Source organism: Mchenga conophoros, linkage group LG7 (genome assembly GCF_057382185.1).
Source record: "Mchenga conophoros isolate Kocher_MC1m ecotype Shallow Benthic linkage group LG7, M_conophoros_male_GT1.1, whole genome shotgun sequence".
Classification (NCBI taxonomy): Eukaryota; Metazoa; Chordata; class Actinopteri; order Cichliformes; family Cichlidae; genus Mchenga; species Mchenga conophoros.
The window spans coordinates 29,738,048-29,759,265 of NC_140532.1; the positions used below are offsets into that span (position 1 = coordinate 29,738,048).

Here is a 21,218-nt window from a genome sequence, read left to right on the forward strand (position 1 = left end):
GGGTATCTTTGTTGACCTTCAGACATCAATTCTGATGGTTAAAGAACCAAACGGGACAGGCAAATATAAGAAATTGGCATTTTTCATAGATTTAACTTAAGACATGTCAAAATTGCTGCACTTTGGTGGCAAGTTTCTAGCACAATAGTGATTTAAAAAAACAATGTAAAATTGAGTTCCTGCCAAGTTATCTGTTATGTGTAGACACAACACTGGTTGATCAGTCAGGTACAAGGACTGGACTGAAAATGAGTGATAAAGCAGCTAATGTCCAAAGAAAAACAGTGAAAGACCTTCAAAAAGCTGGAGACCTATTGCTCAAGACCACATGTGGTCATGTGATAAAGTACAAAAATACTTACTGCATATTTATGGCTAATATTTCTATGTATCTCAGAATACTGCAGTGTATGCATCAAAGTAGTAGTACCATAACTCATAACCTGAACCTCTCTGTTATTTAACGCTGCCCTGAACACAAACCCAGCAGCCTCTGCTTCAACTTACCTGACACAGTGACAGATAGCAGGGGGCTCTCAGAGGACAAGTCATGGTAAAAAACATAGACGTGATAAATGCAACTGTAGTTTCCTTGGTGGGTGGGCTCTGCAGCAGGAAACAGGAAGTGGGCGGAGTGATTGACAGCTGGCTGGGTGTAGTTGTACGCCGTGTTGGATGAGGTGAAGGTGAGCTGGAAGGAGCCCCCCGGGTACTGTGGCTGGATGGAGCAGCTGATGGTGAAGTTTGAGCCCCTGGACACCTGAAGCCCCTGCTGCTGGGCCATGGAGACCCCATTCATGAAGGACACAGAGATGATTGGCTGAACCAGCAGGTCTGTAAACATTGAGATGATGCAAGGTGAGGTCACATCTACCTTCTGTAAAAAAAATGTAGCAGGATCTCAGCTGGGTGCACTCTCTCCAAAATCATTTACTGTAAACACCAGAGCATATGTCTGCTCCTCGAGCCCTCTCTCGAACCATTAACCTCCAGTTTTCCCGTCTGGTGGACAGTTTGTGTTCTTCATTCAATTTGTTTCAGTTTTCAGGTTGTTTTAGTCACAGCAGCTCTTTATCTCCTTTCTCATCCCGACTTGTCTGTTTTATTTCCATCCAGTTTGGAGATGAACTTACATTTTAAGTTAGTAACTGGTTTGCTGGTGAACACTGATTGTCTACAACAGATGCAACAGTCAAGGTAAAATGGCTTTCTTTTGACATTGGGTATTAATATGTGTTAACTTTTAGTTTGCAAAGTTTTCATGTCACAATTATACAAATGATTCCACTAATTATGTCCAGATACTTTTTTGGTGTTGCTACTTCAGTATCAGCTAACTGAGCAGATTTTGTCTTTTAGGGTTCAGACGGTAACTCTTTTTGCCATTTAAGAAAAGTCTGAGATGGTTAAGTTAAATGAGACAGGCAAAAGGAAATACAGGAATTCAGGTGTCTTTACTGGTCAAGCAGATAATAAATAACTGAAATAAAAATGGAATGAAGCATTTGATAAAATTTCCCAGAAAGTATGAACATATTTCAGAAGAGCAGTGATCGTGACAAACAAGAACTAAACCCTGCAAAGTCGATAAGATAAGGATATGTGATAGATGATTCTGCTTACCTTTGCAGGTGACATTCAGGGTTAGGAAAGAGGAAGATGATTTTGCACATTCTCTCAGAGCAGATCCGGAGTGAACACAATCAGGCTCAATTTTCAACACAGAAATCTCAGAGGGCTCATTTTTCCATTGTATAGAAAATGCAGAGCCACAGCCCAAATGTTCACAGACGACATGTGCCTCCTTCAGATCCCAGTCAAAATAATCGATTGTTCTCCACTTTCCCACTTTCACCTCCAGCATGCCTGCACAGCGACTGGCTTGGCCCACCAACCTGACAGGCTCTGAACAGAAAGCAGAGTTGTTACATAAGTCATTATTTTGACAGTGCCGAGTTGTTTTCCCTGAGAATCTGTTCAGTATAGGTTTGAGATAAATGTTCTTAAATTCTGCCCCACACAAACGTTTTTAAACCTTATTGATGAAACACTGCAGCACGACCTGGAAATTTAAAGAAAAGGACCAAACTAAAACTGTATTTAACCTCCTTTATGTTTACTTATTTAACACTCTGAGAGAGCAAAGAACCGTCAGCCTGCTCTCTGAGTCCAATTTCATCCACCTCTTGTGTGAGGAGGACGTTCTTCCTCACTTCTTCTCCCTTCTTCTGCTTTTCTCCTCCTTCTCCTACTCCAGTCTCCAACAATTAAGGTAAACTGGGAACCGCTTATTTAGTCACTCTAGCCTCGTCTCCACTGGACATTTTAACCCTATATAAATAGCTTTAATAGCTGCAGGTCCAAGAAACTGACTGTACCTGTCTACAGACTTGTCTCTCTGTCTCTGTCCTTCTGCCTTTGTCTCTGGGCAGGCAGGTGAGTGACAAATGAGGTAACCAGCTTGAGAGCGTAGGCGAGTTAAAATGACAGAGTTCTTCAATTCAAACAGGCTTAAAGGAATCCGTGCTGAAGCTCTGGCATATGTGCTAAAACAACTACACAGTGCTTCAGAAGCACAGTGTCGAGGCTTCATTAGTCTGGCCAGAGTGAGGTGATCAATGATGTCCAAAGATTCATTCGTCCCTTTTATGGTGCCTGATCCAGTGGATTACAAAGGATTAAATGATTGGTATGATCATTTATGTGTATAATGTATAAAAATATACATATACATTACAATACTACATTTAAACATACCTATCCCCTGGTTTATTACATGAGCATGTGGATGCAGGGACCTGACAGCAGAGGTATACTGCCAATATGTACATAAAATGTGCTGGGAGTATGCAGAGAGTCATCAGTAAAAGAATAAAGTGAGTTTGAACCACATCAAAGCTGCAGCTCCTCTTCTACCTGAGCAGGTGAGTCCAACAGCTTTGCCAGGTGAGCAGCTGTTTCTAGCTGAGCCTGAGCTTCTACAGTCCAGGAGAGCAGACTCATGGCCTCCACAGTGGAGCACTTTGCTCCACACTGGAGCCTCCACTTCTCCATACAGCGCCCCCTGGAGGACTGAAGGAGGCCCACAGCCGAGCTCCCTACAGACCACCTCTGCATCCTGCTGGTCAAAGTCAGCTTCACACACTGAGGACCAGCTCTGGTTAGACTTCACCTCCAGTCTGCCTGAACACAGACTGGAACCATTCAGCAGCCTGACAGAGTCTGGAGACATCAGAGAAGATCAAACAGAGAGATCAGAGACAGCAGAGACATGTTTCAGCTGTCAGTGATTTGTTTTTGTGGTGCGTCAATATCAGCAAATATTTACTAAATTTTCTACTTTTTCTGAAAAATAAAATGATACTATTTTAGAGAATACTCCAAAGATTCAAAAGGGTTACTTTAAGAAGTGCCTTGACTACAGGTGGCTGTGTGGGTGTCAGGATACTGATGAGCCACAGATGGACTGATAGAAGAAGTCTTTTCAGGCTTATCTGCTGCTGCAGATGATGTGCTACTATTCTACCTGGTCTTTGTGTCTGGTGCATCAGTGTCACTGATGGGCTGACCTGAGCAGGTGAGCTCCACGGCAGAGGAGAAGCCTTCTGTTGTTACACAGTTCCTCAGAGCAGATCCTGACTGAACACAGGTAGAATTGACCCCCCACACTGAGCTTTGTGGGGACTGTTCTATAGAAACAGCGGAGCCACAGTCCAGATGTTTACAGAATACAGCTGCTTCCTTCAGGGTACAGTCAATGAATTGCAATGGTTTCCACTCTCCCAGATGTTTCACCTGCAGTGTACCTCCGCAGTGATTGGCTCCTCCCACCAACCTGACATCATCAGACTCTGAACAGAAAGCAGAGCGTCATCAGTAAAGAAGCAATTTTACTTCTGAAATGATGAGAGACAAATGCGAGTCACGATTTTCCCTCAGTGATTGTTCATTTCACTTTAATTTTTCTGTGTACCTGTTGAATCTTGTTTTCCATAAGCCTGAATTCCTGAGGAGAAAATCAGAGAACCATCAGCATAAAGCAGGATTCTGTGGAGCTCAGCTGTGGACATAACTCTTAGTGTTAGGGTGATTTTGATAATAGTTGTCATTCTTGCACTTAAATTTGTAGCCTTGTTTCAAACTGTATGATTAAAGACATTCTTCTGTTTCTATTGTCCTCCCCTACATGTAGAATGGTGGGGGAAGCTACAGTGTTTAACTGCAGGCACATCCTATGTAAACGTTCTGTTTTCTTATTTAGTAAACTTGCTGCCCTTTATGGCCTCACCTATGCTTGTGTATGGTGTACCATTAAAGGGGTTAAGCCATATACAGGGTGAGGGGAGATGACCCTTTGTGATCAACAGGAAGTCACTTATTTGGGTTTTAACCTGCAAACACGCACGCACATGCACACGCACACGCACGCACACGGGTTGACAATGGGTGGTGCTTGTGTATTCACAGAATAAAAGGCTGCAGGGAAGGGTCGGTCATTTGAGGTCGGGTGAAGAGCTGCAGCCTGATCCGACCAGGCTTCCCTTGCAAGTTAAAACGGATCGCTGTTTGTCTTGCTTTGTTCACGGGTGATAAGTCTCTGAACCAGCAGGGCCTGCAAGCTCAGACCCAAAACTCAGGTTTTGTCTGATTAGTATCTTCTGTCAGTATCTTATATAATATCTAAATAACCAGAGTGCAGAGTACAGAAGTCAAAGACTGATTTAAAAGCATGAACAACGTGATCAAATAAAATTTAGTTCAATTCAGTTTTATTTATATAGCTAAATACCAATAAAAGTCACCTCAAGGTGCTGTATTGCTTTTGTTTTTCACAGATGCAGTCTTGTAAACTTTTTTTAAACACATGTTGATCTTGAATCAAATCCCTGAAGAGCATGAACAGTTTCCAACTGGAAATGACACCATTATTATTTACTACTGGTTATTATTACTTGTAGTTTGGTGCTATACAAATAAAATTGAATCAAACTTAACTGAATTATTAAACATAGTATGTGAAGAAAACTCCTCATTTACATTTTAAAAAATGGAGCATAGATATTTATGATTCAAACGAGAGCAGCACAATATTGGGGATGCAGTCAAAATTAAGAGAATGATAAATTATAAAAAATGTAATATCATCTGTAAAGCATCTGATTGACAAAAGCACATGTTTTTCAGCATGACAATGATCAGAAACACTGCAGTAAAAGCATACCTAGACAGTGTAGAATAAAAAGGGGATGTTTTTTCCTCTTCTAGTTTCATTATTTTAATATGGCACGATTAGTTCATTAGAATCATATAACCAGCTTTGCATTAAATATATACTGAAGTTTTTGATCTTACATTAGCCTTTGTATTACAGTGATTGTTATAACTCTAGTTTGATTTTCTACTTACAGGTACCAGAATAATATGATCTTTCATTGCAGATGTGACCATGATCAACTTATACATATTGCAGTTTGTTGCTTATTATAGAGTTGTGCTCAAGTTAATTAAGGGTTAAAAGCTACAGTCAGCGTGAATGTCTGACTGATCTATGGAGGGGAAAGGCTTCGAGCATAGAGGGCCGCACGCGCTTACATACCACTGATATCATATTATTCTTTGTGGTCTTTTATTCAATTATGTTTTTTGCTAAGTTTAAAGTGGTAGTTAATTAAACAACATGCTTACAGTACATATAATACATATAATCTAGGAATGTGTCCGGCCTGAGGCCTTAACTCATTTGGAGTCTCACTATATTTTGCTCTACTTGGTAACAGATGACCAGAGTCAATAATTAGCCTCAGAGACCCTGAGGGCTTGAAGTTTATTACCTTGTTTGGAAGGTGTTATAGAAAGGAGAAGTTCTATGTCTGTTTGTAGCCATTAAAGATGTACAAGATGCACGATTAACTGTGACTAATGTCTGGAACCTATTTTGATCTGTCATTACGCATGAAGGGGCGTTCTAATACCCTGATTTTTACAAAACTATGGAGATGTGTTTTTTGTGATGAGATCTGAGGCTGTCTGCATACAGTTTCCATCTCCCACGGGTGTGACCATTAAAATCATCGTTTGACTTGACCCTGCCGGACCAGTGTTGTTATTGTGGTGTTTCTCCTGTCTCCATCCCCAATATTTTGAACCATAACAACAGACAAACAGTGGAACACTGTCAGTCATGGACTCCCCAGAGCCTGAATATTCCTGACAGAGAGCAAAACAAAAGGCAGAAACACCAAGAGAAGTGCTTTGAATGTCCTTCAAGAAGAGATGACAGAGAACTGCTCAGAGAGCTCAGATTGAGCTGAAGTATGAAGCTGCTGACACCAAATATTGACTTTCAAACTTGTTTTCATTAGTGCAATAAAAACAAATCAAAGCAGTCCTACCTGAGCCCCACAGCAGCAGCAGCAGCAGCACAAACAGCTGATCCATGTCCGGATAAACGTGTTTCTGTCTGTGCTCTGCTATGTTCATCACATGCTGTCTGGTTTATAAATTTAGGTTACACTAGTTTCGTTATAATAGAAGAATTTGCTAAAAGAAAAAAACAAAAGCACAGGGAGGCGAGTTGTGTGTATCTGCCAAGAGAATCTCATCTTACTCATCACATGATCAGAATTCCCATCGTTTATGTTTACTTTTCTCTGTTCTGTATGAGTCTGTCACAAGAGTAAAAACATAAACTCAGTTATTACTAATGCTGAAATTATTAAGAATCCAGCAGCCAGAGTCCACAAGTAAACCACCAAACCAATCTTATCCAGGAGGAAACTGTCTCTCAGTGCAGCTGGTTTAAGGTGTAAATCTCCAACTTTTACTAGTGAATACACATCTGTTCAGTTACTATTGCTGAATTCATTAACACAAGGGTGACAGTGGGTAAAGAACAGTCACCAAAGAAAGTTTTTCCTCATGCAGTCATTGGGTGTTAGTGTAAATGTGAATGTTAGACAAGGCACATAGATGCAGAATAAATAAAATATATGTGTGTCTGTGTGTGGTTAAGTGAAGGAGGCTTTTAGTAAAAGTCACTTGGACTGCTCAAGTATGAGCAGATTGACCAATCAGAGCCATGTGTAATGCAGAACTGAGTGATGGAAAAATGTAGACAGAGGAAACAGCACTGAGTTCTTTCAAAGCAGCAGTCATATTCTTGTAAAAATGGTGATTTGTGTGGGCTGAATAAACTCCACCCACCCCGTAATAGGTCAGCATTTCTGATTATCCCCCAGTCCAGTTGAAAATTTTTAAACAGGAGGAAGACCACACTGGTGAAATTCACTGCTGATAGTTAATAAAGTGTAACTTGGTTTTGCAAAAAACAGTCAATAAAAGATACATCAGACCGAGAATGATATATGAGATAAATGAAAACATATCTCATGTCAAAGGTTAGGAAGTCTCAAAACTCTGATTATGGAAGAAAGTCTTCTGTGTCTGTGTTTGTGCACATCTTAAAGCACAGAAAATGATTTGGAAGCAAACAGAAAAGGACAATAACTGTTAAAAGAAAAACAACTGAGCTGAAATAAGACGAGTTGCTGAAATCAAGGACCAAGAGCCTTAGCTGGATCAAAAAGTACCACCCAACATACCTAATATAAAACATAGCAAGAGGAAAACAACACAAGACAGCACATTCAGATAAAATGAGTCACACTCCAATAATTCATCCCACATGTTGGTAAAAAATCCAGAACTGAAATCCTGTTTCCAGGAAGAAAGCCACAAGAGTCCATGCAAAGCATTAGCTGCGGCTTAGAAATTCTCAGGAAAGTGCAAAAATTCAGCATGGAGATGTCCTGAATGCAGGTGTCATGCCAGAAAATGAAGACCAAAACAAAATGTTGGCCAATATGAAAAACACAGTAAGATAATGCCACTTCCAATACAACACTAACAATGCTTCTTTACCAGGAACAGAAATCTAGTGTTTGATAGTGATGCACTGAAATATGCACGTCTGAACCTTTTGAGAATGGTGGTGAAAGAAACACTGAGCAGCAGAGACAGCGAGTAATTGTTTAAGACTAAGGCATCTTGGAACGGTTTGAAAAGATGTTCTTAGAGGTTTGTGTCAGTGTATGCTATAATGCCATGGAGTTTGTGTAACTGTTCGGCAGTGTGAACAACCATCTTTGAACAGAGGTGGTGGTTTATGACACCAACTGTCTGCCATCTATAATCGAGTTTTGAGATCCCTTCCCAGAAGCCTTAACGCCCACTCACATCCTGGGCCATTTGACCTCAATAAATCACATGATAGGGTGCAGCTAGGTTTCACAATGGGTTCACCTTGTCTGATTGTGACTCATACCCGTTTTCACACCTTGGCTCATGTGAGAGGAGTGTGAGCGTGTTAATCACTGCCCTGCACCCTTCCTTTGGAACCCCTGGAGCCCTTGTAACAGCCGTTATGGTGTGGTGTCCCTTTAAGACACCCAAGTCGAGGGTTGATGGTGTCATCAGTGTGTGCCACTGCTCTCTCGCTCTCTCTCTGTGATTATGAGGACACGTGCCTTCACGCTCGTGCTTAACGAGGGACGGACTTATGTTTTCTTTTCGAGACCCTTTTTTTGTTTTGTTTGCAGCGCTTGGGTTGTATGAACGCTGGGCATTTTGTTGTTGAGCCGCAGCTCATTAAAGAACCACCGTGGATTACTGATACCAGTGTGGGTGTGTATCCTTCCGCCTAGCCTGCTAGGTGTTTTGCCGCCTCTTCTCAACCACACAACACAACCCAACGTTACAAAATGGCGCCCGAACATCTTCTCTTGGACCTCAGTATGCAGTATCTTCGAGCAGCGGATGATTGATACACTGAAAGGTACATAGAGGAGAAGTAGAGCTAGTAGTAGCCTGCCATACTTCGCGGAGACAGACCAGGCTGGCCTCGACGCGGACGTCCGATTCGCCGGATCACGGAAGTGTGTTTCTACGGCAACGAGTGGAGCCGCCGCAGCGCTGTTTTCGGGATGTATTATCGTCATCTGCCGAACGCCTTTACTGCGACATTTTTGGATTAACGTGGATTCACGCTACTTGGACGCGAGATGGATGCCGCTTCTTCATAGTTTCTGAAGAACATGTAAGCGGAGTAAAGCGCACCGGATTTTTTTTTACCTTCCTCGCCAGCTGAGCTCACGCTGCAGACTTTGCTTCGTTCGTACGGTCTCTGCAGGTGGGAACTTTTCCACGGGACAAACCTCTATACCGCGTCAGGACTGGACAAGTCTGGTGTCCTCTGGAAAATCGCCAAACTGATGTTGTGAGTGTATTTAAAAAAAAAAAAAAAAGAAGAAAAAAGAAGAACGCTGTCTATATTTCAAACTGATTTGCTATTGATTCTCACTGGCTTAACTGTCCTTATTGAAATGCTGTTTTAAGTGCATCTGACTTGAAAAGGTGTTGCTCATACTCAGTTACTCGTAAGTTTGGATCTATTTTACACCTAAATGCTTTTGATCCAGGGTGTTTGCTCCTTCCACCTCCACGTTTCAAAGTCAGATAAGACATGTGCAGCTAAACTTCAGAATTCACATGTTTCATATATTTTTGTGTGACCAGAACTGAAGTTGATTTCTGCTTAACTGCTACCTTGTATAGATTTGGGTCTTTGATAAGTGTGTATTATGGCTACTCATCCTGACTTGAATGACATGTGTGATGATATAGACTTTATGTTACACCCCAACCGACTTACTGCCAGACATAGTACTGCTGACCTTGGGCATAAAGTGCAAAGTCTGCAAGCAGAGGTTGATATGCTTCAGCAGTGTCTTCATGACTCTTTGGACCTCCAGAGGAATATTCTGGAGCAGTGGACTCAACAAAAACGACCAGTCCCAAAAGTGCCAGCTGCCCAGATTACTCACCCTTTTCCTCAGGCCTCCTCTACCCCATATGTGCCAGGCCTGCCAACCAGGGAAACGCAACAATCTATCTCAACACCTGGCCCCACGCAGCCTGCCAGAGCCTTGTCCCAATCCCACTCAGATTCACTGGAGCTAATTAATACAACCAGAGTCCTTGCTGCGGCATTGCACCAAGCTAAATTGGAGCCCAAGGTGTTCGCTAATGATGGCAGCCTTCACCCAGAAGAATGGCTGCAGTCTGTTGCTGCTTATAAAACCTCCTTAGACCTAACAGACGCCCAAATCCTCAGAGAGCTGCCACACTTCCTAGCTAAGGAACCAAGAAAGTGGTCTAATGTGCTCATTCCTCACGTATCTACATGGGCTAAGTTTTGTGAACTTTTCAGAACCGTCTTCTTGCCTGCTGACAACCAGGAGCAGATTTTGAGAGGCATCCTGGACTGTTTCCAGCACCCCGAAGAACCTCTGCCAACGTTTGTTGCCCACATGCTCAGTGAATTTAGGAGACTGAGGAACCCACCATCTGAACTGGAGCAAATTGAGCTCATCTGTAACCACGCAGTGGAGAAGTACAGAGTAGCACTGTACGGAACGCCTGTAAAGTCAGTAATTGATCTAGTGCTGCGTGCCCACGAGCTGCATTCTGTTCTTGGCACTAACCTTTCACGGCCCTCCCGAGCTCAGCCGAAAAACAGAGCTGAGGGAGGACCCCGCTGTTTCAAATGTGCCATGCCTGGTGTTACCTCTCGTACGTGCCCTAACTGTTCCACTGATTTTCAGGGAGCTCGACACTCTCCCAGGATGGCTCCGGAGCTTCCCCAAACGCTGTCTCCTGACCAACATCCAGTAGCTCAGCCTGCGGATCCAGATGAAACTGGCGGGGTCAGGGAGACGAGAGCAACGGGCAGGAGGCCGGGAAACTTCAGGGGGGGGAGAGTGTTTCACTGGGGCAACCCTCCCCCCCAACCAATAACTCAGCCCTCATCGTCTTTGTCAAATCAAAGTGTGCCACCAGTGCTCAATCACGTTGAAGATGGAACTTCGCAAGCATCGTGGAACACCCCTCTCAGAGTTAAAGTGAACTTTAATGGGGCGGCTCTGGATGCCACACTAGATACAGGGGCATCTCTTTCAGCAGTAAATGCAGACTTATTATCTGAGAGACACCGAAACCAGTCATTAGAGAATCCGTGGGATTCTCCTCCAATAAGACTGGCCAATGGCACCAACTGCAGTCCATTAGGAATAACCTGGCTGACCATTGGATTTATGGGCAAGCGAGTCTATCAGCGGTTTGTGATAGTGCAGGACCTGTCATCCCCCTTTGTTCTTGGGATGGACTTCATGACTCGCACTTCACTGACAATACATGTCCCAACAAGAACTGTAATTATGGATGATAATCCCCCATGTCTTGATGAACTCTGTGAAAATGGCTTTGTGGAAGCTGATCTTGAGTGTGGAACTATGACCCTGCAGAACACCCCGCAGCTCCGTGATAAGGCTGGAGAAGCTAACTTGGATTCTGAGGAACGGGAAGAACTGTTGGAGTTGTTAAATAGTTTTGGTGACCTGTTTGATGGCCACCTTGGTCGCACTTCTCTGGCAGAACATGTCATTGTAACTGGGGATGCAAAGCCTGTTAACTTGCCACCATACCGCACCTCACCAGCTAAAAAGCAGATCATAGAAGAGCAAGTGAAAAAAATGCTACAGGATAACTTCATCGAACCTGCATCAGGACCATGGGCAGCCCCCGTGGTCATTGTGAACAAACCCCCCCGCGAACCACGGTTCTGTGTTGACTTCTGTGGTCTGAATCAGCTGACCGTGAAGGATTCTTACCCACTCCCACGAGTGGATGAATCACTGGACTTTCTGTCGAGAGGGAAGTTTCTCACAACACTAGACCTCGCTCGAGGTTACTGGCAGGTCCCCATTGCTGAAGAAGCTAAACCAAAGACTGCTTTTATCACGCACTGTGGCCTGTTTCAGTTCAGAGTCCTTCCTTTCGGCCTGTGTAACGCCCCTGCGACTTTTCAGCGGCTTATGAACAATGTTCTAGCTGGCCTGATTTATAAGTCCTGCGCGGTGTATCTAGATGACATTGTTGTCGCATCACCGACCTTTGAGCAACACCTGCTTGACTTAAAAGAGGTCCTTGGTAGGTTTCAGTCTGCTGGCCTCTCTTTAAAGCTGAGCAAATGCCAATTCTGCCTTTCAGAACTCACCTTCCTTGGTTATCGGGTTACGCCGGCTGGCATTCATCCTGACCCTGACAAGGTGAGAGCTGTGACTGACTTCAGAGTGCCGACCACAACAAAGCAGGTTCGACAGTTCCTTGGCCTGACTGGCAACTATCGCCGCTTTGTGCAGGACTATGCCCGCCATGCAGAGCCACTCTTCGCCCTCACTAAAAAGGACGTGCAGTTTCACTGGGATGACAAGTGCCAGGCAGCTGTGGACTTTCTGAAACATTCAATAACCTCAGCGCCGGTCCTCAGGTTCCCAGATTTTTCGCGTCCATTCTTCATTCACACTGCTGCATGCGATGCTGGTCTTGGGGCAGCATTAATGCAAAAAGATGAGGATGGCAAAGACGTTGCTGTAGCATTTGCTAGCCGGGCTATGCACAAATCGGAAAAGCCCTACTCAACTCCAGAGAAGGAGTGTCTGGTCGTGATCTGGGCCTTGGAACATTTCCGACCCTATGTCGAAGGCTTGCACGTAACCATTTACACCGACCACGGCAGCCTCAAGTGGTTGATGTCTCGACCGAATCCCTCTGGCAGGCTTGCTCGGTGGTCTCTGCGCCTTCAAGACTTTGACTTCAGCATCATCCACAAACCTGGAGAACGTAATAAGGTGCCCGATGCCCTTTCCCGTAATCCTCTACCAGATGTGGATGCCCCCATTGATCTTCTCCCTCCCTATGCCGTGATTGGGAGCATGGACCTTCGTGCTCTACCTTCTGTAATTGTTTCGGACCGCCCGCATGTTCGTCAGCTGCAGCTTGAGGACCCAGTCACAGGCCCGTTGCTCAATCAACTGGAAACTGACCAACAAACGGGGGAGAATAATCAAGATCTGGAACAGTACGTTGTCCATGACAGTCTCCTCTATTTCCTCGACCCAAAGACAAAGTGTGGTCTCCACCCACTCAAGCAGCTTAAACTGTTTGCTCCTACTGCCCTCCGTGGTTATCTGCTCAAATATTACCACGATCATCCCACAGCTGGACACCTGGGCATTGCAAAAACGCTGGCACGCTTGCGTCTCAGATTCTTCTGGCCACACATGAACTCTGACGTGAAAAAGTATGTGGTCTCATGTTGTTCGTGTCAAACCACTAAGCCGAGTCAAAGAAAAACAGCAGGCCTTATGGTCCCTATCCAGCCACAAAGACGATGGGAGTACGCAGGGGTGGACTATGTTGGCCCACTGCCCCGCACACAAAGGGGGAATGCTTATATCCTTGTTTTTGTGGACTATTTCTCAAAATGGGTCGAGGTGAGTGCTGTGAGAGAAGCCACTGCTCAAGTTGCTGCGAACAAGTTCATTACTGACATTTTTGCCCGACATGGTTCTCCCTCCCACCTTATTTCTGATAGGGGAACGCCTTTCGTCAGTGAACTCTTTGAGCATGTTTTGTTGACTCTTGGGACTGAACACAGACTAACAACTGCATACCATCCTCAAACGAATGCAACTGAGCGTGTAAATCGCACTTTGAAAATGGCCATTCGAGCCTATGTTGGGGATAAACACACCTCTTGGGACAAGTATCTTCCCCAGATCTGTTTTGCACTGCGCACTGCACCTCACGAGAGCACAGGCTTGAGCCCGTCCATGATGCTGTATGGGCGAGAGTTGGACACGCCCTTGGACCTTGTCACTCAACCCTCCTGGGAGGGACTGAGCAACCCGGAAACGCCCCACTCAGATAACCTGAGAGCTTTGCTTCGGGATGCTCATGAACATGCTCGCTTGGTGCTCGGAGAGAGTCATGAAAGGCAAAAGCGCTACTATGATCTGAGACGTCGCACGGTTTCTTATGAAGTTGGGGACCTTGTCAGGGTAAAGTCACACCCAAAATCAGATGCATCGTCCAACTTTTCTGCTAAGTTGGCCCCGCTTTACACGGGTCCCTACCGCATCTCCAAGGGGATGTCGGATGTGAATTACTCTCTCACCACAGTGGACACTGGGGAGAGAGTGGGAGTTTTTCATGTTGCGAACATGCAACCATTCCATACCTGGGACTCAGCTTTGTCTAGCCAGCGTGCGAAGCTAAATGCTACAGCAGCTTTGGATCTCAGTGTCCCGGACAGCAGTTTGCCTCCTGCTCTTTCAGTCCTGCTCTTTCGGGCCGCATTGACTGTGACGCGGTTGACGCAACTCCCGCGGTCTTTAGCAATGCCCCTGCTGAGACTGGCTTTGACTGTGCTGACGCTGCCCCGCTTGTCGTGGACCAGAACTCTTTCCAAGAGACTGCTGACGTTGCTCTGGAGACAGAGGTTAACAGTTCACCTCCTGCTGCCGATGGGTGTGCTGTTAGAGGTTCTTATGACCTCAGACCAAGACGAGTTCCTAGGGTCACCGCTGACTGGTCGGTCAATAGGTGGACCAACCCTTTTCATACTGACAGATTTAACATAAAGTGACCTTGTTTGCTTTCTGATGTGTTTCATGTGGTCTACCTTTGTCACAGGACCGTTGTTTGAGTTTTCTACGATTCATGTTGGCACTGTTTTCATGTTGTGGTGATATGTTCATGCTTACTGTTGTAATTTTTGGGAAAACGGTGGAAACGCAATGTAACAATAAGAGGGAATTTCATTCTGTCATTGTCCTGGCTGTCCTAAGCTTATTTTCTTTCTTTGACATTTATTTGAATGGGCATTCACCATGTGGGACACTGTCATGTATGCCAGTTTGTCAATTTTGGACTGTACATTCCATTCCCCTATTTTGGTTTTGACGTCTTATCCTGCTGACCATGTATGGAGGCTGGTTAAGTTTGAACTGTACCTTTGCTGTGTTCGGCTGGGGACAGCCTTTGTTTAACCGGGGGGGAATATGTAACAGCCGTTATGGTGTGGTGTCCCTTTAAGACACCCAAGTCGAGGGTTGATGGTGTCATCAGTGTGTGCCACTGCTCTCTCGCTCTCTCTCTCTGTGATTATGAGGACACGTGCCTTCACGCTCGTGCTTAACGAGGGACGGACTTATGTTTTCTTTTCGAGACCCTTTTTTTGTTTTGTTTGCAGCGCTTGGGTTGTATGAACGCTGGGCATTTTGTTGTTGAGCCACAGCCGTTCAGCCGGGCTTTTATACGGTTGCTGAAGAATGCGTATTAAAGAACCACCGTGGATTACTGATACCAGTGTGGGTGTGTATCCTTCTGCCTAGCCTGCTAGGTGTTTTGCCGCCTCTTCTCAACCACACAACACAACCCAACGTTACACCCTCTTCCCTTGATCACTGTTTATATGTACATATCTCACATGGTGTACATAAATTCTCCTTCGATTGCACAGGTATGAGTCCTGCAATTGAGTCCTGCCTAACCCAACGTGATATGAGCAATGTTTATTTCAACACTGGCCCCACCTTTCCAGATATCCCACCTACTGTTCCCCAGTAGGAGTAAGAGCTATTAATATTTAGATCCATACCCTGATACTGGTAACAGACTGATACTAGCAGTACAGGATCAACCCTTTGGTTAATTTTTCAAGTTTTTTGTGAAAAGCACCGATATCGGTGCAGAACCTCACTTAAACAAAGGCTGTATTTAGCTAGCCCCTTATTCCCCAGAGCAAACAGCCCACATATTCGATTTGGTAGATTTTTACACAACCTGCCCTCTCCGATGCAAACCCTGAGGGATTTGTGTCAACACATAGGCTCAAACCAGGGAATATTCACTTGTTAGACAAAGGTTGGACCACTACACAACAGGCATACATAAAAAAAAGTGCTGTTTGGGCAGGTTAAACTTGTTTGAGTTTACCCCTTTCTCATTGATATTTATGTATTTTAGAAAATCTTAATGCAGTTTTATTCTGTGAAGCATCTAATTTAGCTCTGAAAGATGCTTTAGAAATAAAATTGTCTTGCCACCTCTGCCACAGTGAAATGCATGGTCCCCATGTGCCACCCCCCAAAACATCTGGAAAAACAAACAAACAAGTATTGTAGGAATAATAATAAGGCAGAGAAATACTGTCGGTAATAACTGCAATATGTTCTCTGCTTTCATCTGTCAGCTCTGAGATGAAATAAAGGCAGTGTGGGAGAGCCTGATGCTCTTGTCTCTGTTATTTATGCAGTTTAAGTTTAAGGAACTCAAAATAAGAGGGTAAAGTTAGCAGGACCTGCAGATTTAAAGGTACATAAAATATTAAGGATCTGTTTCCAGAACTTTATGAACAACTTCAGTGAAGTTCTCACTGCAGATACATTAAACGTCTGAGGCTCCAGTTCATGAACTTGAATATGCCAACACACAGGTTTTATAATACTGCTATAAAGCTGCTGTTACTAAGAAGGACCTGACCTAACTAGTTGGAGGTCTTTCTTCAAGTTCAGTGTTGTTTGTTTAACCAACTGCAATGCTCTTCAGACCCTGGCCTGTAACAGCTTGTATTAACTGTGTGCATTCTGCACAAATCAGGAACAAAACACACAGAGAAGGCTGACAAAATAGAACCAGTACTTACCCAAGAATGAGAAAGTTATCAGCAAAACATCAAAATCAGACAGACCAAGCTCAATGGAGCACAACGTTTTTTAGATTAAAGAGAAAATCCTCATGTTCAGGCTTCTGCACTTAATGTGGACCTTTTCACTCATACTGCAACAGAAAAAGGGCAAAACCACCACCCACTTATGTGTGACCACAGAAGTTTCATATGAGCCTCAACTGAGCTTTGGTGTGGATTCCTGCTGAAGGCATAGCTGTGCATTGTAAGCAGGGTGTGTTCACAAGAGGTGGGATGATCCCCTGGGTAGGAGACCACCCTGACAGTCCCAGATGGTGCAGTCCCCATAGACTCCCATGTTAAAATTTCCAATGCTACAAGTTTAATATCATGTTTACCACCTGATATAAAAAAACAAACGAACAAAAAAATGGTTTTGGTCTCCAGCATAGTCTGTGTTTCCCCACCATTATTAACTAGACTCTATGATTCTTTACAGGTGACATCCAAGGCAAAGAGGAAAAGAAATATTCAGATGGTTTTGTAATTTTCAAGATATTGTGCAAATGGAAGAAATCAGTCCTACATATGTGATTAATATGTGCGCTGAAGGACGTATCCTGGTCAAAAATGACACCAACGTTCCTCACAGCAAGCATCTGACACCATGTTTCTGAGATTTTCAGGGTTGAGTCCAATTAACTCAGTTTTATCTGAATTTAGAAGCTGAACTTTAGAGGTCATCCTGTTTTTTATGTCTGTAAGACATTTCTGCCGTTTAAGTAATTGGGGTATTCATCTAGTTTCAGAGTCGACTGCTAGAGGCCAGAAGAAGGTCATTAGTAACCTTCGCTAAAGCCGCCTCAATGCTCGGATTGCTGTATTACAAATCCTGACTGAAACACTTCACATAAACTGTTAACTATCAGTCAGCTGTTTGACAACTGCTCTTTAAAGGATTTCTGACATGAAAAGGCTAGAAATCTAAAAGTTTAATTATCACTATTTCAAAAGCCTGTGGTATGTAATGAAGATAGATGGACGATGGACCCAACAAAAAGCTTTGTTGCATGAATTCCCCCCAAAAAACAAAAGTCTGGCATGCAGAGGTAGGAAGTAGGGAAAAAAGAGAACACACAGCATGAAGTTTTAACTCTAAAGGAATTCATGAAGTCATCACAAGTTAAAGGAATCCTTGGCTCAGTAGAGCTCCGATTCTTTGTCAGCCTGACTATAGACCTGAAAAGAAATGTGTTCGTTTTAAACTAGCAGATTCATCCTGCTGTGACCAGGTAACTGTAGGAGGAATAAATCAATATGTTCATCAGTTATTAATTAATTTTTCAATTCAATTTGATTTTATTTATATAGCGCCAAATCACAACGAGTCACCTCAAGGTGCTTTATATTGTAAGGTAGACGCTACAATAATACATACCAATTAATAATATAAAGTTTACTAACGGGACATAGAAAAAGAGAAATGTGATAAGTCATTCACTCTTTGCAGAGATGGGCAATAACGTGCTACAGGTAACGCGCCACTGTAATCTGATTACTTTTTTCAAGTAACAAGTAAAGTAAGGGATAACTGTTGCAAAAAAGTAATTAGATTAAGCACGCTGCATTACTGCATTACTAAACTGTGATTTTGTTTTTGAGAGTGTCTCATGACAATGACGTAAGCGCGTGCGACTTTCGTGGTAACAGCTGTGTGCAGATCAAAAATGGATAATATATCGAGTGTGGGCGAGAGTATGACTGTGCAGCGTTTAAAGCGTGGAAGTGAAAGTGACAGCGTCCGCTGTGGGAAGAAAACTTCTTTTTACAGAGAAAAAAAACACCGCCTGAGCAAGTACCTCGCACAAGAATGTGAAATTCGCAGAGAAACCCCTGGATCCCCCCACTGACATCACCGCCGAGGCACCGGGCAAACCCCCACTCCTGCTAAACAGGTGAAAATAGATTTAAGAGCGACAGGACTTAGTCCCCTTGAGACTTTGATTTTATTTATTTTCTGCTGTGTTTTATATGCATCTATTTTTTAAAGTGAGTGTAAACACAAAACAATATTTAAATTGCATATGCTGGAATATGCAGAAAATAGGTTTAAATGTTAAACAAATTTCTTCAAGGCAAAGACTGTTGCATATAATTTAGTTTTTGCTTGATGCAATGTGCATTAAGTTAAAAGATTACAACTAATAAAGCAAGTTTTAAAAAGAGACTTTTTTCATTTGATTCAATTTTAGATGATGGGTGAATGTGGTGTGTTGTATAAAGCACTTTGAGTACTCCAGGAGAGTAGAAAAGCACTATATAAGAATCAGTCCGGCAGCCTCAGACACCGTAACTCCAGGTCGTCACTCCTGTGGAATGAAGTAAAAAGTTACAGTTAGTTAAACAATGCTGGTTTAAATTGTACCAGTCAGAGAACTGATCAATACTTATGAGATCTTTTGGAATTATAGTACTTTTTGTTTTATTGTTAACAATGAAATGATCATGTTTGCAAATCAGTTGCAATTTGGTAAAATATGTTTATTCATAACACAGGCTCATATAACTTTTAAAAAGTTATGAATTTTGCATGGTGTATTGCATCTACATGTCCAATGTCTCGTTTCCTCACTGGATTTTGTGCAAAGTGGATCTCTATAAACACTTAATAAACACTTAGTAAACAAAATTAACTATAATTTTATTATTAATACTCACAAATATTGAATTGCTAAAAAAAAAAAAGGTCATATTTTGTATTTAATGTTACTGATCCAAAGTGTGCACGCCAATAGGACACAGTTAAAATCCAACAGCCTAATATCAAAAAATACAGATATCAAAACCAGCAGTGGGGTCCACCAAGCTCCAGCGTGGCCCACAGGTGAGCTCTGCTGAATGTGAAGGCCACAACATGTCACCTGTCACACTCATCAAACTGTTAAATGAGTCAGTTGACCTGTGGAAGAAGAGCTCTCTCTCATTCAGGACGACTTTGCACTGAGCTGCTGTGACTCATTGCTTTAGGCAATAAGTCCATGAAATGTGAGCTGATGTTTCATCTGCTGATGCAGTAGTGAAGCAGTGCTGGGTGTGTGCGCTGGTACTCTCTGGTCCTGTTCCACCCTCCTGCTTCCTGATGGAGCAGCTGTGTGGAGTGACACAGCTGACTCCACTTAACAGTGAACACTCAGATCAAGAACACAATGATCAATAATTCAGGCCAAGAATTAAACTTCATTCTCTTAAAGCATCAGGCTGCTCATTTTTTCAGCTTTGTGTGGTTGAGAGATGTCATGATATCAGAATTTACTACAGCTGTTGTGGCAAAAAAATCACTTCAATGATATTTCTTCATTGAAAATCCATATTTAGGGTCCCCATTTCAGTCAAATTAATGAACTTTGAGTTTGTTTTGTCACTTTTTAGGTAAATTACTTATGATCAAAAGATAGGTTTGGGCAGAGAGAGAGTCTGTAACTATAATTGTGTCAGAGGATGCAAAAAGAACACATATCAGTATGATTCAATTCAATTCAATTTTATTTATATAGCGCCAAATCACAACAACAGTTGCCTCAAGGCGCTTTATATTGTACAGTAGATCGCACAATAATAGATACAGAGAAAGACCCAACAATCATATGACCCCCTATGAGCAAGAACTTTGGCGACAGTGGGAAGGAAAAACTCCCTTTTAACAGAAAGAAACCTCCGGCAGAACCAGGCTCAGGGAGGGGCGACCATCTGCTGCGACCGGTTGGGGTGAGAGAAGGAAGACAGGATAAATGCTGTGGAAGAGAGACAGAGGTTAAGAACAGATATGATTCAATGCAGAGAGGTCTATTAACACATAGTGAGCGAGAAAGGTGACTGGAAAGGAAAAACTCAATGCATCATGGGAATCCCCGGCAGCCTACGTCTATTGCAGCATAACTAAGGGAGGATTCAGGGTCACCTGATCCAGCCCAAACTATACAGGGAGTGCAGAATTTTTAGGCAAATGAGTATTTTGTCCACATCATCCTCTTCATGCATGTTGTCTTACTCCAAGCTGTATAGGCTCGAAAGCCTACTACCAATTAAGCATATTAGATGATGTGCATCTCTGTAATGAGAAGGGGTGTGGTCTAATGACATCAACACCCTGTATCAGGTGTGCATAATTATTAGGCAACGTCCTTTCCTTTGGCAAAATGGGTCAAAAGAAGGACTTGACAGGCTCAGAAAAGTCAAAAATAGTGAGATATCTTGCAGAGGGATGCAGCAGTCTCAAAATTGCAAAGCTTCTGAAGCGTGATCATCGAACAATCAAGCGTTTCATTCAAAATAGTCAACAGGGTCGCAAGAAGCGTGTGGAAAAACCAAGGCGCAAAATAACTGCCCATAAACTGAGAAAAGTCAAGCGTGCAGCTGCCAAGATGCCACTTGCCACCAGTTTGGCCATATTTCAGAGCTGCAACATCACTGGAGTGCCCAAAAGCACAAGGTGTGCAATACTCAGAGACATGGCCAAGGTAAGAAAGGCTGAAAGACGACCACCACTGAACAAGACACACAAGCTGAAACGTCAAGACTGGGCCAAGAAATATCTCAAGACTGGTTTTTCTAAGGTTTTATGGACTGATGA

General features: G+C 43.2%; 1 protein-coding gene across 1 annotated transcript in view; it reads right to left on the reverse strand.

The window, feature by feature from the left end:
• Positions 1–21,218, reverse strand: part of LOC146570363 (scavenger receptor cysteine-rich type 1 protein M130-like) — a 214,491-nt gene that overhangs the window by 4,492 nt on the left and 188,781 nt on the right. Inside the window, exons 4-7 of the mRNA XM_085279424.1 lie at positions 3,570–3,851; positions 2,917–3,222; positions 1,624–1,905; positions 508–834 (exon numbers count right to left, since the gene is read on the reverse strand). Of these exons, the coding sequence (XP_085135550.1) occupies positions 508–834; positions 1,624–1,905; positions 2,917–3,222; positions 3,570–3,851 (1,197 nt within the window). The remainder of the gene's footprint in view (positions 1–507; positions 835–1,623; positions 1,906–2,916; positions 3,223–3,569; positions 3,852–21,218) is intronic.